The 13,168-nt window shown below is 35.1% G+C and overlaps 1 protein-coding gene across 1 annotated transcript in view; it reads left to right on the top strand.

The window, feature by feature from the left end:
- Window positions 1-8,412, top strand: part of LOC129246852 (uncharacterized) — a 35,569-nt gene extending 27,157 nt beyond the window's left edge. Inside the window, 4 exon segments of the mRNA XM_054885518.1 lie at window positions 4,169-4,298; window positions 4,372-4,517; window positions 4,590-4,688; window positions 8,094-8,412. Coding sequence (XP_054741493.1) covers window positions 4,169-4,298; window positions 4,372-4,517; window positions 4,590-4,688; window positions 8,094-8,336 — 618 coding nt within the window. The 3' untranslated portion in view covers window positions 8,337-8,412.
- Window positions 8,413-13,168: the final 4,756 nt, after the last annotated feature.

The following is a 13,168-nucleotide window of genomic DNA, read 5'->3' as shown; positions in this document are numbered from 1 at the left end:
TTTCCAACGTAGAGGAGGCATTGACCCAACCAGCATAGCCGATGGATCTTTATTCGCTGCGCTATGTCGTAAAGCGCATATAGCTCATCGTTCCATCGCTTGTGATATTCGCTGTCGACAAGGGGCAAAGGTCCAAGAAGGCATACAAATTAGGAATGCAAATTAGGAACGTTCTCGCCCGCTTTAGAAATAAAAACCGCCTTCATATTCCGCCAGCTCTCTATAGTTGTAATCATAGATAAGGGAAAACTAAAAATTGAAGGAGTGGTCTAGCTATACTTCTATGTTCTACGCACTTTCTCTTCTAGTTACCATTCGAAATAAATTATAAAATCAAGAAACTAATTAACTTGACACACGGGGAGATGGAGATTGGAGTCAGCAACAGTTTGTCGTCGTGTTAGCCCCTTCGCTTAGACAGGATATTTTTGATGATGTTGCGGAACGCTCACCTAGAATGGTGCGTCCAGCCACGTCCAATATGTTATCTATGAATTATGTGGCAAATATCTGAAAAATAGATCAATTTCACCTTCAGCTGCGACTTGGATAACCTCGCTTTTTTGGTCGCTCCCCATTTTGTCACACTCCCTTTCATTCTTTCCCCTTTCCATACTTAAATTTCCAAGTCTCATCTCTAATGGCTATACAACCCAGCCGATCTCTGCTGTCACTCTGAGTGCGGCATAACAAATCTTCGCAAATCTATTTGCAACACCGCGTTCAAAAATCTATTAATTGGTTCGCCCATCAGCAGAGAGCTAAAAATAATATAATTTCCAATCATCTACAGAGGGCATGTGGTTTTATCTTTCATAGCTTCTGCGGATTCAAATCTCGTTTCTGCTTTTATGGAGTTTTCGCCTTAAGAAATTGCATTCGAAAGGGAGAGGTTGAAGCCATTGTATAAGTCTTCCAGTAACATAAGTAACCAGTTGATTGTCGAAAATTGCGCAGATCTCACCTGATGCACATTACTCTCTTTTGGGGCATAGTTTACTTTCCGCATTCTTTTATTCTAAATTCTAAGTGTGCCCCTCGCAAGGGTAGCCATTTATCCTATCCTTTGTTCTAAACATATCGTTTACGTTTAATAACCTGTCCAAATTTTGCAGGGGAAATAGGGTTAGAAAGAAATTTTCCTTATACCGCAAAATCTTTGTTGAGTCATTTATTTATTTATACACTAGCGTACCCTCGCCCGCTTCGCTAGACGATAAATTCAATGATTTGCTGAAAGAGAATAAAATTAATACGAAACAAAGCAAATTCTTTGATACAATTTCATTCGAACTTTATTGTAACACTTTTTGGTAGACAACGTTTTTGGTTTTTTCATCTTTCGCGTGAATAATGACAATGGTTTGCCTACTCGTGAGCAAGCTACATACAATTGTCCATGAGAAAAAATTGGGTATTCTAAATTAATACCGCACATTTGTAGAGACTGTCCTTGCGCCTTATTAATTCTCATAGCGAAGGCAAGGCGAATAGGGAACTGCAAACGTTTGAAATCGAATGGTAAATCCGCCGGAATCAGTGGAATTCAGGGTATCAAAATGTCTTCTCCTTTGTACTTCCCTTTCAAAATTGTTGCTTCGATAACGTTACCCATTAGCTTCTTCACAGCGAGTCTGGTACCGTTGCAAAGTCGGGGCACATTACTATTGCGCAGCATAATAATCGGTGCTCCAATTTTTAATCGTAAATTATGAGGTGGTAAGCCTGGCAAATCGAGTGAGTTTAAGAATTCAGTTGGATAATTTACGACCTCATCTTGATCAGTAATAGTGTCCATTGACTTATACGCAACTATGTCACCAGGTATTTGATCTAAAATAGCTGAATTTATATCATTGACGTCCTTATTTTTCCCAGCTAAAATTGCGCTTTCGCTGAGTCAATCAGTCAATGGTTTTTGTAATGTTGAACTATGTTTGGAAATACACTCTGTATCAATGCCTCTTTAGACTGTGCAAAAATGCAGAAATTGTTAGGCAATGTTATCATTCCTGTTGTTTTTGAAAAAAGGTTTATTTTTTTTGGTTAAAAAGTGTTTTTTGAAGTTTTGAAAAACACTTCGCTCTAACAAATTTCTTCTCAGTTAATTGCTGAAAATTAAATATTTTGAAAAAACTATTTTTTTTTTATTTAACGTTTTTGAGAAAATTTTGTTCTTGAAAAAATTTCATACTTTTGTAAAAGTTTAAATTGATTTGTTAAAAAAGATTTTTTTCCGCTTTGAAAAACACCCCCTCGAAAAAATGTATTCTCTATTAATAGTGGAATATGAAATGCTTTGAAAACACCATTTTTTTTTTTAATTTTGTTTGGTTTTCAGAAAATTTTGTTTTGAAAAAATTTCATACCCTTGAAAAAGTTTTATTTTATTTTATTTGTTTAAAATTTTTGAAATTTTTTTTTTGTAATTTTAGAAAAACACCTCTTCGAAGAAATTTCTTTTATCTTTTTGAGGAAAATTTGGTTTTGAAAAAATTTCATGCTTTCGAAATTTTTTTATTTTACTTTATTTCTTCAAAATTTTTGAAAACAATTTTTTTTATAATTTTCGAAAAACACCCCTTTGAAAAAATGTTTTCTATGTGTTATAGTGGTATTCCATTAACTTTTAGGATTATAGTCAAATACTTACAAATATCTACGCTTTCACAAATAGCAACAATAAACAAATTTCCTCAAAACCAAAAAATTTACTTTTTTTCTAAAAAAAATTCTACACAAACAACGTAATAAATTTAGAATTTTGTGTTCACGAAAAAACAGTATTGTTTTTATTGTATTAACTGAAAACCAAAATGTTGCAAAAAATCAAAACAAAACTAAATTATTTTTTTGTGTTCATTTGGTCCATATGTCCCATAAAAAGTTGATATGGTAAATAATATGCAGGGTCTGATACACGCAAATTTCCATTGACCATTATAGTGACAAAATTATCGATCACCAATTCCAACAGGATTTCAAAATCAGAGTTGGAATGAGTTGTTGTGTGGTGTACTTCTGAAAAAATGAGAAATAAACAAAATAAATCTAAAAATTCGAATTCTAACTTTATCTTGTGTATGTTCTTATTACCTTTGAATTTTTCCAATGAAGCACCATTCATTTTAAATTTTCCAAGAATTTTTTTTATCATTTCGCGTTTCTTTACTTTTTCATTCGATTCCAACATTTGTTCATAGCCGAAAACATCGTTTGTAAACGCATTCATTTCCATATAGAATTGGTCAAAGAAAGCATTGCTCAATTGAATTGAAACATTATTTTCATAAATACTTAGGACCTTAACTAATGCACCTTGGTACATACCTAACGCAGATATTCATCGCGACCTTGACATCGATACTATTGATGAAACAATACAAAGCGCTAGCAGAAGACACATAAATAGACTATTAAGGCATACAAATCCTATGATGAGAAGACTACCAAATAAAGAAAAATCTACCCAAAGTCGGCTTAACCGTCAAACACCAACAGATCTTGCAAAATCCTTGTAATCAATTGTCAACTAATCGTATATGTCATTGTTTGTTAACCACTTGTTTTTAAATAATATGTATATATTTCTTCTAAATGAGCTTGGGGGCATTGGCCCTTCAATATCACTCTCATTCCATCTTTTTGTAAATCAAATTACTTATTGTCTAACGACAGGTGTAATATTTTATGGAAGAAATAAAAAAAAAAAAAAAAAATTTCATTCGAATCATTTGAAATTTCTGTATACAATAACGAAAAATTCAAAAAAAGTTGTACACATAAAATGAATGTCGATTCGAAACTTACTTTAATCTAAGAATCGAGCAAGTTTTGTTTTGTACAATATTTTGATTTTTTCTTTTTTTATATGAAGAAAATATTTAAAAGAATTTTTTTTTTTGCTAAAAACCTTCCCCTAGTGGACCCCTATAATATGAAAAAAGAACGAATAAAATTGGCCTCGTATCGGCGCAAAAAAATGCGTACAAACGAACATCATTTCATTTTTAAATATATAGATTTAAGATTCAATTCAAATTTATGTATAACAAAATGGGATCTAAAGCTCAATTGCACTCAGTAAGAGGAGCTTAACCTCTGTTAGGTTGCACGAAAGTCCTATAACTAAAATCCTCATCGAACTTCGATTGTTTTTCCTTTGCAGATTTCGGAATCCTTACACTTTCTTCCCCACATACGCGCACCTGCTACGAAAGCGCAGAACGATATACCTCTCTTCGGAATCATTACCATGCAAACAGTCGATTCTTCGCTGTGTACGCTACAATGGGAGGGTAAGTACACGAAATTATAAACAGAAATATCAGTTCAAAAGTATGTTTGTTAGTAAAAAATTAAAATGTTTAGGCTTCTCACAATTACGTCTCAATAAACGTGTCGAACTTCTGCTGCAGTCACGTGATGCAGACGGTGTGGGCCTATGCCATGGTGGTCTACTAATCCAGACTCTACTCAAGTACAAAGAGGCAAACTCCAAGTGTCTGCCAGTTGAGGTTGGAAAAAAAATAAGTTAACCTGAAAGAAAATAATTTTATTTCTATGTTATTTTCTGAATTGCTACACAGATTGCTGACAATCGTGATGGCACTTATGGCATCGGATTTACACCCGATACTGAAGGTGCTTTAGTGCTAACAATAACTATTAATGATAAGCCTATTAAGGTGAGTATGCTTTGGGATTTCAGGAACCCTTATCGATAATTAAGTTTTTCACAAAGAAAGGAGAGCAATGAAAAGAGATATTACACACTTAGGTGGAGTAAAAGTTTCTGAGCATTTTGTTCGCTTTATTTCAACAATGAAATTCATATAATTAGGATTATCCGATTTAGACAGTTTTTTTCCGGATAAGCTTCAATTCATGCGTAATGTAATAAGTGCTCGCGCATTGGCACGACTCGAGGATTTACGAGTATGACTTTATCAACATTTTCGACGATTATCATACCAGAACGTACCTCATCTTCAATGCCCGTATTACCAGAACGGAGTAGTTGAAATCACCGCTTTGCTACTGTCCATAAACAGCACACATTTTTATCCTGTTTCTTAACAACCATTTTAAAACGCTGTAACGCACGAATAACTTCCCCAGACGCAAAATTGTCCACGAACTTTTGTGAAATTTAAAGTCACCTTTAAATCAGAGTACAGTATGATCCCTCCCGATGTATACATCATGAGATATGGCTCAGTAAAGGCATTTGCTTATAACATTCCGAACTTTTTTCAAGTGATATATTAGGCAGGACAAGATTTCGATGTTAAGTGCCAATCCTATATTGTTTTATAATTTTTCTTGTTAATGGAAGTCATATGGGGCTACGCCTCCAGGAAGTGCTACTTCTGTGTTAAAATGCAGTTTTCTTTTTGTATTCCTTTATTATTTGATTTGGGCTCCAACAAAAAAATGTATATCTTATTCTATTAAGTGCTGCTCTCTTTGCGACATCCCAGGTTTGGTTAACTGTTTCTAAATCACGAAGGTTAGAACGCCTTCAGGTATTTCGTGGACGTTTGTGTCATTGAGGATTCTATTCCAAAGATGTTCTACTTATACTTACCCTGTTCTTTCTGTGAGTGTGCCCGATCTATCACCATTTACGACCTCTTATCACCTTTTGCATTGGTTTTTGCTCGGTGGTCTATCGCAGACCGCATTTCGGATAATGTTAGGCCAAAAAAACTTTATATATAATCCGAAAGATTATAATTTCTGCTTAATGCTTCTCGACACCAGCCACGCTTCACTGTCATATAAGAGTGTGGATTTTGCATATACGTTAATTATTCTAAATTTGTTAAAATTTGGCTAGAAATTCCACTGAATATCAAATGAAATTGGCAACTAAGCAAAGACGGTGGAACTGGATGTGAATAAAAACAAGCTGGTTATAAATACATATAGGCAATACTTTCGGCTCTCAGCGAATTTAAAGGAATCACCTGATTTTCTGAGGTAACAGGGAATGTGATAGCAGTTTGTTTGCGACAAAAACTGAAATTGTGTTGATGACATACATATGAAAAACTCAATGCACCCACAACGCATTTGGCCATACGAACAACGACTGTTTGGAAGAGCGTTCAAGTACGTGTGAAATGAGTGCGCACAATTTTGCTGGCAAAACCCCCGTGACGTAGCAGCCGAAGTTACTTTCACAATTTCACTTCGAAGGGCCAAACCTACTTGTACTATTCCACCATCCCTGGCAATACTGACTTAGAGTGCGAGCGGAGTGAGCGCTGATGCCGAGCGGAGCCGAGCCGAGCTTATTGACGCTTATTTTCATGCGAGAAGAGAATTTGTGTATAACACAGTGAATGCGAGAATCAGCGCTGGAATTCTGTTTATTCCATGGGTTTTGCTCTTATGTCATTTAATTTTGTTGTTCATTTTTGTTTATAAAATTGCTGTACACGGTAATGGATTCATCTGATGACGAGTATTTTGCTTCTCCTAGTGTGATTAATGCAATTATTAACACAAAAGAGTTTGGAAAACATCCAATTATACTAAAGAGGAATGAATTTGGTGAATTTCATCATTTATATAATGATTTAAAAAAAATATCCAGCTAAATTTCAACAATATACCCGAATGAAAATTGAAACATTTGATTACATTCTGGACAAGATAGGTGTGAAACTAAACAAAAACTGGACAAATTTGCGAAAGATTGATAGTGACTCTGAGGTAATGTTTTTTTTGGTCCCACAAAGCAGGCCGGAAAAAATTTCACTTATTATTTGATCGATATCCATTTTTGTTTATTTTTAAACCATTAAAAAACACAACTGCACTCTAAAAAGTAAACATCAACAATGCAAAAAAGCGCGCAAAACGCTTTGAAACTGTTTTCTCGCACTCATCGGTTTTGCTCTCTGCTCTTGTCGGCGTTCACTGTGTTATACACAAGCTTATTTGTATTGACTTGTATGTAATCAGTTTTATCGCACTGACAATCTCGGCTCGGCTTTCAGCGCTCACTCTGGTCGCACCCTTAGTTCTCCTCACAAAAAAGTACAAATTGGGAAAAAATTCAGAAAGTGTGGCCAATAACTGACCGTTAACCGGCTCTCAGCGAATTTGAGAGAATCAGCTGATTGACTGATGTTGCAGGGGGTCATTACAACAATTTGTTTACAAAGAAACTGGGATTGTGTTAGTGATATACGAAAAAAATTAGCACAGTCACACCTCATTTTACTTTGTTGCTGTCCGAAGGCCGACTAATTAGACGAGTGTGTGAATACGCCTAAAATGAGCGGGAAAAATTCTGCTGCCGAGCACCCAGTGACGAAGTAGCCTAAACTATTGCAGTTATCCCCATTTGTAGGACAACAACAAGGTTCACACCACAAATTAGAGGAGAGAATCGGGCAAACTTTTTACAAAAGATGCATAAGCCAATTATATGTATCAACAAGGATGCCGAATGTATGGAGAATACTTCAGAAAGTTTCCACTGCCTTATTCATCTGCAGAAAAATGCTGGATAAGATATAACAGCTTTGCCCACACCACTCCAATTTGAAGACACACAGCTCGCAAAATGCCTTTAATGGTTCCTTGGTATTATGGAAAGCGTTAGACGTCTTGCAACACTGCGAAAATCATGCAAAAACCACCAACTATCTCTTACCGTTCCCAAAAATAAATTCTAGACTGGAGGAGTAGTTGGGGTACAGGCACTGCCTGTCACCCTCTCACTGGGCAAAACAAGATTTGGTGGAAAAATAAAAATGTACTTGTATATCGTGCAACGAATATATAACTCTGGAACAACTTTTAAGTCACGATCCATTAATTATCAGATAATGATCTGAATTCCGCGCTCCTCTCTTAAAGAGTTTTTCGGCCCAGAGAATAGGCAATTTACTACAATTTTCCATGCAAGACATTGCGAGTAGGATCTAAAGCTTACGCCTCCATGCAATATCTTAGCAACAATAAAGTATAGTTCTATCTTTATGTGGTCTCTGTTGATCTGTGAAGTCAAGTTAACCTCACCTAACACCTGACACTTTATTTACTTCTTTTTTTTCCTTCCCATTTACTTTCAGGGCAGTCCCTTTGCATTCCTCGCACGCAATGTACGGCCGCACAGTGGCATCTTTCATTGTTGCACCTTTTGCTCCAGCAAGGGTAATAAGTTGGTGAAATGTTCCTGTGATGGACGTATGCCGGGTTATAATGGTTGTGGGCATGGTCATGCCGGTCACCCAGGTAGCCGTCATTGGTCCTGTTGTGGTAATGTCATAGAGAATTCCGAATGTAATGCCGCAAATAAAATGTTAAATTCTTGAAAACTCTAAACAGTAAGCAAAATATGACAAGTCACATTTACTAATCTTAAAGAAATAAATAAATGAAGTGAATGACGAAAAAGGTAATAATAAGTGCTAATTTTAAATTATAAGAAATTTACACAATTTCAACTGTTACTACGAAAAATAATAGAGATTTTTTTTTTTTTTTTTTTTTTGTGACAAAGTTTTGATATTCATCGTTAAAATTTACTGAAACACACAAATTTAAAAGCAATTAATTTGTGTTTTAAATATTAAGTTATTTTTATTAGTCAGCAGGTATTGAGGAAGCCGAAAACTTCGTACATTAAAATGGATCCACCCTTTGTGTCCACTAGTGTCGGCTCAACACTACCGGAACCATTTCGCTTCAGATGCGGCCACGAATTGCCACTTCAGTAGTAAATGTATGGAGAGCGGTTTATGTCGTTATACTCATAACAACAACAACACCACAATAGACGAATTATCGCCCAGGCTATCCTTCTCATTCATAGGGGCAATCATGTAAGGGCAAAATAAAGAATACGTAACGTATCTCTACAGTAAATAAACAAAATGGAACTTGGCAAATCCCGAATATTTAGCAAATGAAATGGACATTTTTTCTGCGCAAAGATACAAAGTTATATGGTATTTTTGTAAGCAACAACTACAAGAATTGAATAAAGAAGCGTAAATCTAGAAATAAAGGGGAAATTAACCCATGCACGATATTGTTAGTTTTTAAACGGGGATTGCTTTTGGAGATTTGTCGGAATTGAAAAATTGACTTTTTTCAGTCTTGCCGAATACGCTTACAACCAGCAAGGAAGTGTCTTCTTGTTAAATATTTGTTTTATAACGAAAATATGTGTATTTTTACTTAAATGTCAATTTGATTAAAATCGATTTTCTCTGTTAGCTGTTTTAAGAAATACTAAAAGACTAAGAAGATAACCTAATTGTCCAGTCCACATCTGAGACACTGACATCGAACTCAAGAAGATGTAGCAAGATGTTTAATGGGAGAATAAAGTAATCAATTAAAAATATGCCAAAGTTCCTTAAATCCATTGCTTTTTGGGTTTTCAGCTCACAATAAATACAATAGTCACTGATTTGCATGAATATTAAAAGCACTTATGGAAGAGCAGCCATATGAAGTGCAGTGAAGAGCAGCCATATGAAGTGCTTGGCACGACCAGATAAAACGTTTAGTGCCTTCAAAGTGAGTAATCAGACAATTTCTAGTGATAAAATAAAACCGATGAACTAATTTTAGATTTATGGTGCAAATTTACTATCTTATCTATCACGAAGAGATTAATTAAAAAAAATGTATATTTATATAAATCCGAAGAGTTGAAAAGAATTAAAACGTTTGGTTTGCGTTTTGTTATGAGAATTCAAAACACCAACCAATGGGTAACGTTTCCAAGATTTTCAAATGATCAAATTAATTTAGTTAAAATTTTTTTAATATATGCAATTTTTGTGTATTTTCGCTTACATACTCGCACGCTTTTTTACAATTTCCCCAATCATACATACACATGTATTTGTACTTCATTTTAATATCACAACCGATAGTTGTATTCGCGAACGCGAATCCCCAGCATGGTAGGAGAAATTGAGAGAGTAGAGTGGCGTTAAATATAGAGAGGAAGCTGATATTTTCCGTTGCAACAATTTTTACCAGCAGCAATTTGCCAGCAAGAAAACAGCTGGTTACAATTTACTAACTTTAAACGATTCGACAATTGCTATTTGTGTCTACAATATTTGCGATTTGCCCTAACGCTTGTGCTATTCACTAACACTAAAACGGCTGTCTCTTTACTTATTCTGGAACTTCTGACTTATTCTGTCAGGCTGAGAAATTAGGTCCTCAGCCAAGTCTGGAGTTAACCAGAATAGTTTTGAGATTCCTCTGTAGCCAAAGGAAAGGTTTGTCTATGTCTCGGAGCGAATGTCGATCTACTATTTGAAGGCTTGCTACCTTCTCTCCAGGCCATAAATCTTAAGCCAAATAATTAATAACTTTTTAATAATATAAATTCGCCATTATCAAACGGTTTACCGTTATTATCAAACGGTTTACCGAATACCAAAATCGTAAAGTTTGTGGTTAAGGAAAGACAAAAATGCGAATTACTTAATTAATTTAGCTTTGGAAGAAGTAAATATGAAGAATTTAGATTAAAAAATAAAGTAAGAAAATCGTTTTTTGGAATCTACGGGATGTGTCTGGAAACACATTACGTCCAGCTTTTTTGAATTTTCCGTTTTTATTATTGCATTTATTTCACTTTTAATTTTCAACGTAAATAAACAATCAGCTTCTCGTGAAACTTGCAGGTTTTAACTGGTTTTCCGTTCGTTTACTACTTTGACTATTTTTCTCTTTAAGAGAGATTAAATAGTAATTCGTCAGAATTTCGCTACCGTATAATATTCACTGGAAAACTAGCCACACAAACTTAATATCGAAGACTTGCAGAACTATGCCAAAACGCCGCCTCCCATGGCTTATAAATTGATAATGCAGAGCCTTGCTTAAATATGCTTTTTTTTTGTGAGGCCTAAGACATTTTTTAGTGCGGCTCATTAATACAAAAACTCGAATACAAATATATTACAAAGAGTATTTTAAAATTGAGTATTTAAAATTGACGCTTAAAAGCCTGTAGTGAATAATTCCTAGGCGGTACCTTTTTTATGTCATCTTTGACATTTTTCAAGTAGACAAATGTACAATTTTACACAGTAGAACAACGCGTTACGTTATTGAAACGTATAGGGTTATTCAATAGGTGCGCTTCAACTTTTTTCCGATAGGGAGGGCGAACGACGCAATATTTTTTATTTTTCGCTTGTCATTTGTAAACTTCATTAGCATACATTTCATCATGGCACGCTACACACTTGAGCAAAGATTACAAATCGTGCAAATTTTTTATGAAAATAATCGTTCTGTTGCTGCTACTTTAAGAGCATTACGGCCATTTTACGGTCCATTTAACAAGCCGTCCCGTTTTGGGGTTATATGAAGTCATTGGTCTACAGTAACAAGCCGGCGACGATTTGTGAGCTCAGAGCCAATATTGAACGCGAAATTGCTGGAATTTCGGCCGATTTATGCAAAAGAGTGGTCGAAAATTGGGTTGAACGATTGGACTTCGTAAAACGTGCACGCGGTGGTCATGCAAAAGAAATCGAATTTCATACTTAAATGTATATGTTCAAACTCGATAATAAAAAAAAAATTAGTTAAAAAAGTCAAACCGTTTGTGTTTTATTCAAAAAAGTTCAAAAGTTGAAGCACTCTTACCGAAAAACCCTATATTATAAAAATACAACTAATGAACACGCAAAACTATGAACTCGTTCTGGTATCGCTATGGACTGAACCGGTCATGTGTGACTGCAAGTCAAACAGTTCAACCTAACCTAACCTGTTATGGTCGATCTTTAAGAACAACATATCGCAAAATTCCTGATTTTTTTCATGGAAGTAATCGTCGACAATTCAAAGGTTGGGTAAAAAATTTCAACAAACTGGTTCTGTCAAGCATAGAAAAAGGACCAAAGTGTGGAGGCCTGTTGAGAATATTGCTGCTGTAACGCAAAGTGCTGCTGAGCAACCTTCAACATCGACATCTCGACGTTCTCAACAATTAGGCATTCTTGAATCGACTGTTTGACGGATTTTACCTGTAGACGTCCTCATGATGGACATCTAAATGATGTCAATTTTCACATATAATTATTAAGAGCCGTATTTTTAACAAAAATAGTGACTCCTGAAAGAATATAAATTTCTACATGTTTTGTTTTAAAATGACATCTATGCGCGTCTTTTGAAAGACGCTTTATAATCGAAAATAAAACACTCACCATGCACTTCTTAGAAAAATGTGACATTAAGACGTGCATATCGCTCAATTCCGCCAATAGTGTCATAATGCAAAAAACCAAAATGTTGAGAAAAACGTCTTCAAAGTTTTCAATTTACTATGCGTCTTAAGTAAGAGTAAATACATATTTTCATCTAATCAGATACTGTTATTAGATATTGCCATGAATCTTTTACACAGCATTAAGGAAGAGCTATGGATTGGATTATTACACTATTGAAGTAAATGTGCGATATGCAGTCGACTCTGCAGCTGATAGTCAAAACCGAGAAGTAAATGTGCAAAGCGTATCCGGTATGTTCTTCAAATCGTACGAATTCAAGCCAGTGTGACTTAGAAAACCTATTTCAGTGTTTTCATAACAAAAGGGCAAGAATTTGGTACCAAGCCGTGAAAAGTCACGTATGTAAACGATATGTTTATAGCAGTTTCATTACAAATACTATATTCAAAAATATTCAGCAAATCGCATCTATTCAAATCAAACATTTTTCCATGGGAATGCCGTTCCTATGTTAATTGTTATTAAATATCCATTTGTACACTTCTATTCAATCAAGAATGATAGAATAGATATCTTTCTTGAACAACCATGGAAGAGAGAAGGGTGGTTGGTTATTCGTTCATGGGTGGCTATGGCTTGTTTCATTTCTTTGTAGAGAGACGTACTGGCGCACTAAAAATGAGCGAAAGAAAGCAAATGCGGCTAATATGAATAGAGACAATTTTCTTAACAGCGCTCCGCACTCTAACTTTTACCAACAAAATACGCGCTAAGTATGCACATTGATTACAATTTTGTGGTCGCCTCTAAATAAACGAGAGAGAGAGAGAGCTAAAAACTCACACATACATACAGCGACGATATTAACAACAAGAATACGCACAAATTTTAGTGTTTTGCGAGCGACGGAAGTTAACGGTTGTTTG

Source organism: Anastrepha obliqua, chromosome 5, assembly GCF_027943255.1.
Source record: "Anastrepha obliqua isolate idAnaObli1 chromosome 5, idAnaObli1_1.0, whole genome shotgun sequence".
Lineage (NCBI taxonomy): Eukaryota > Metazoa > Arthropoda > Insecta > Diptera > Tephritidae > Anastrepha > Anastrepha obliqua.
The sequence above is the reverse complement of the archived record's forward strand: the minus strand, read 5'-3'. Positions and strand labels throughout refer to the sequence as shown.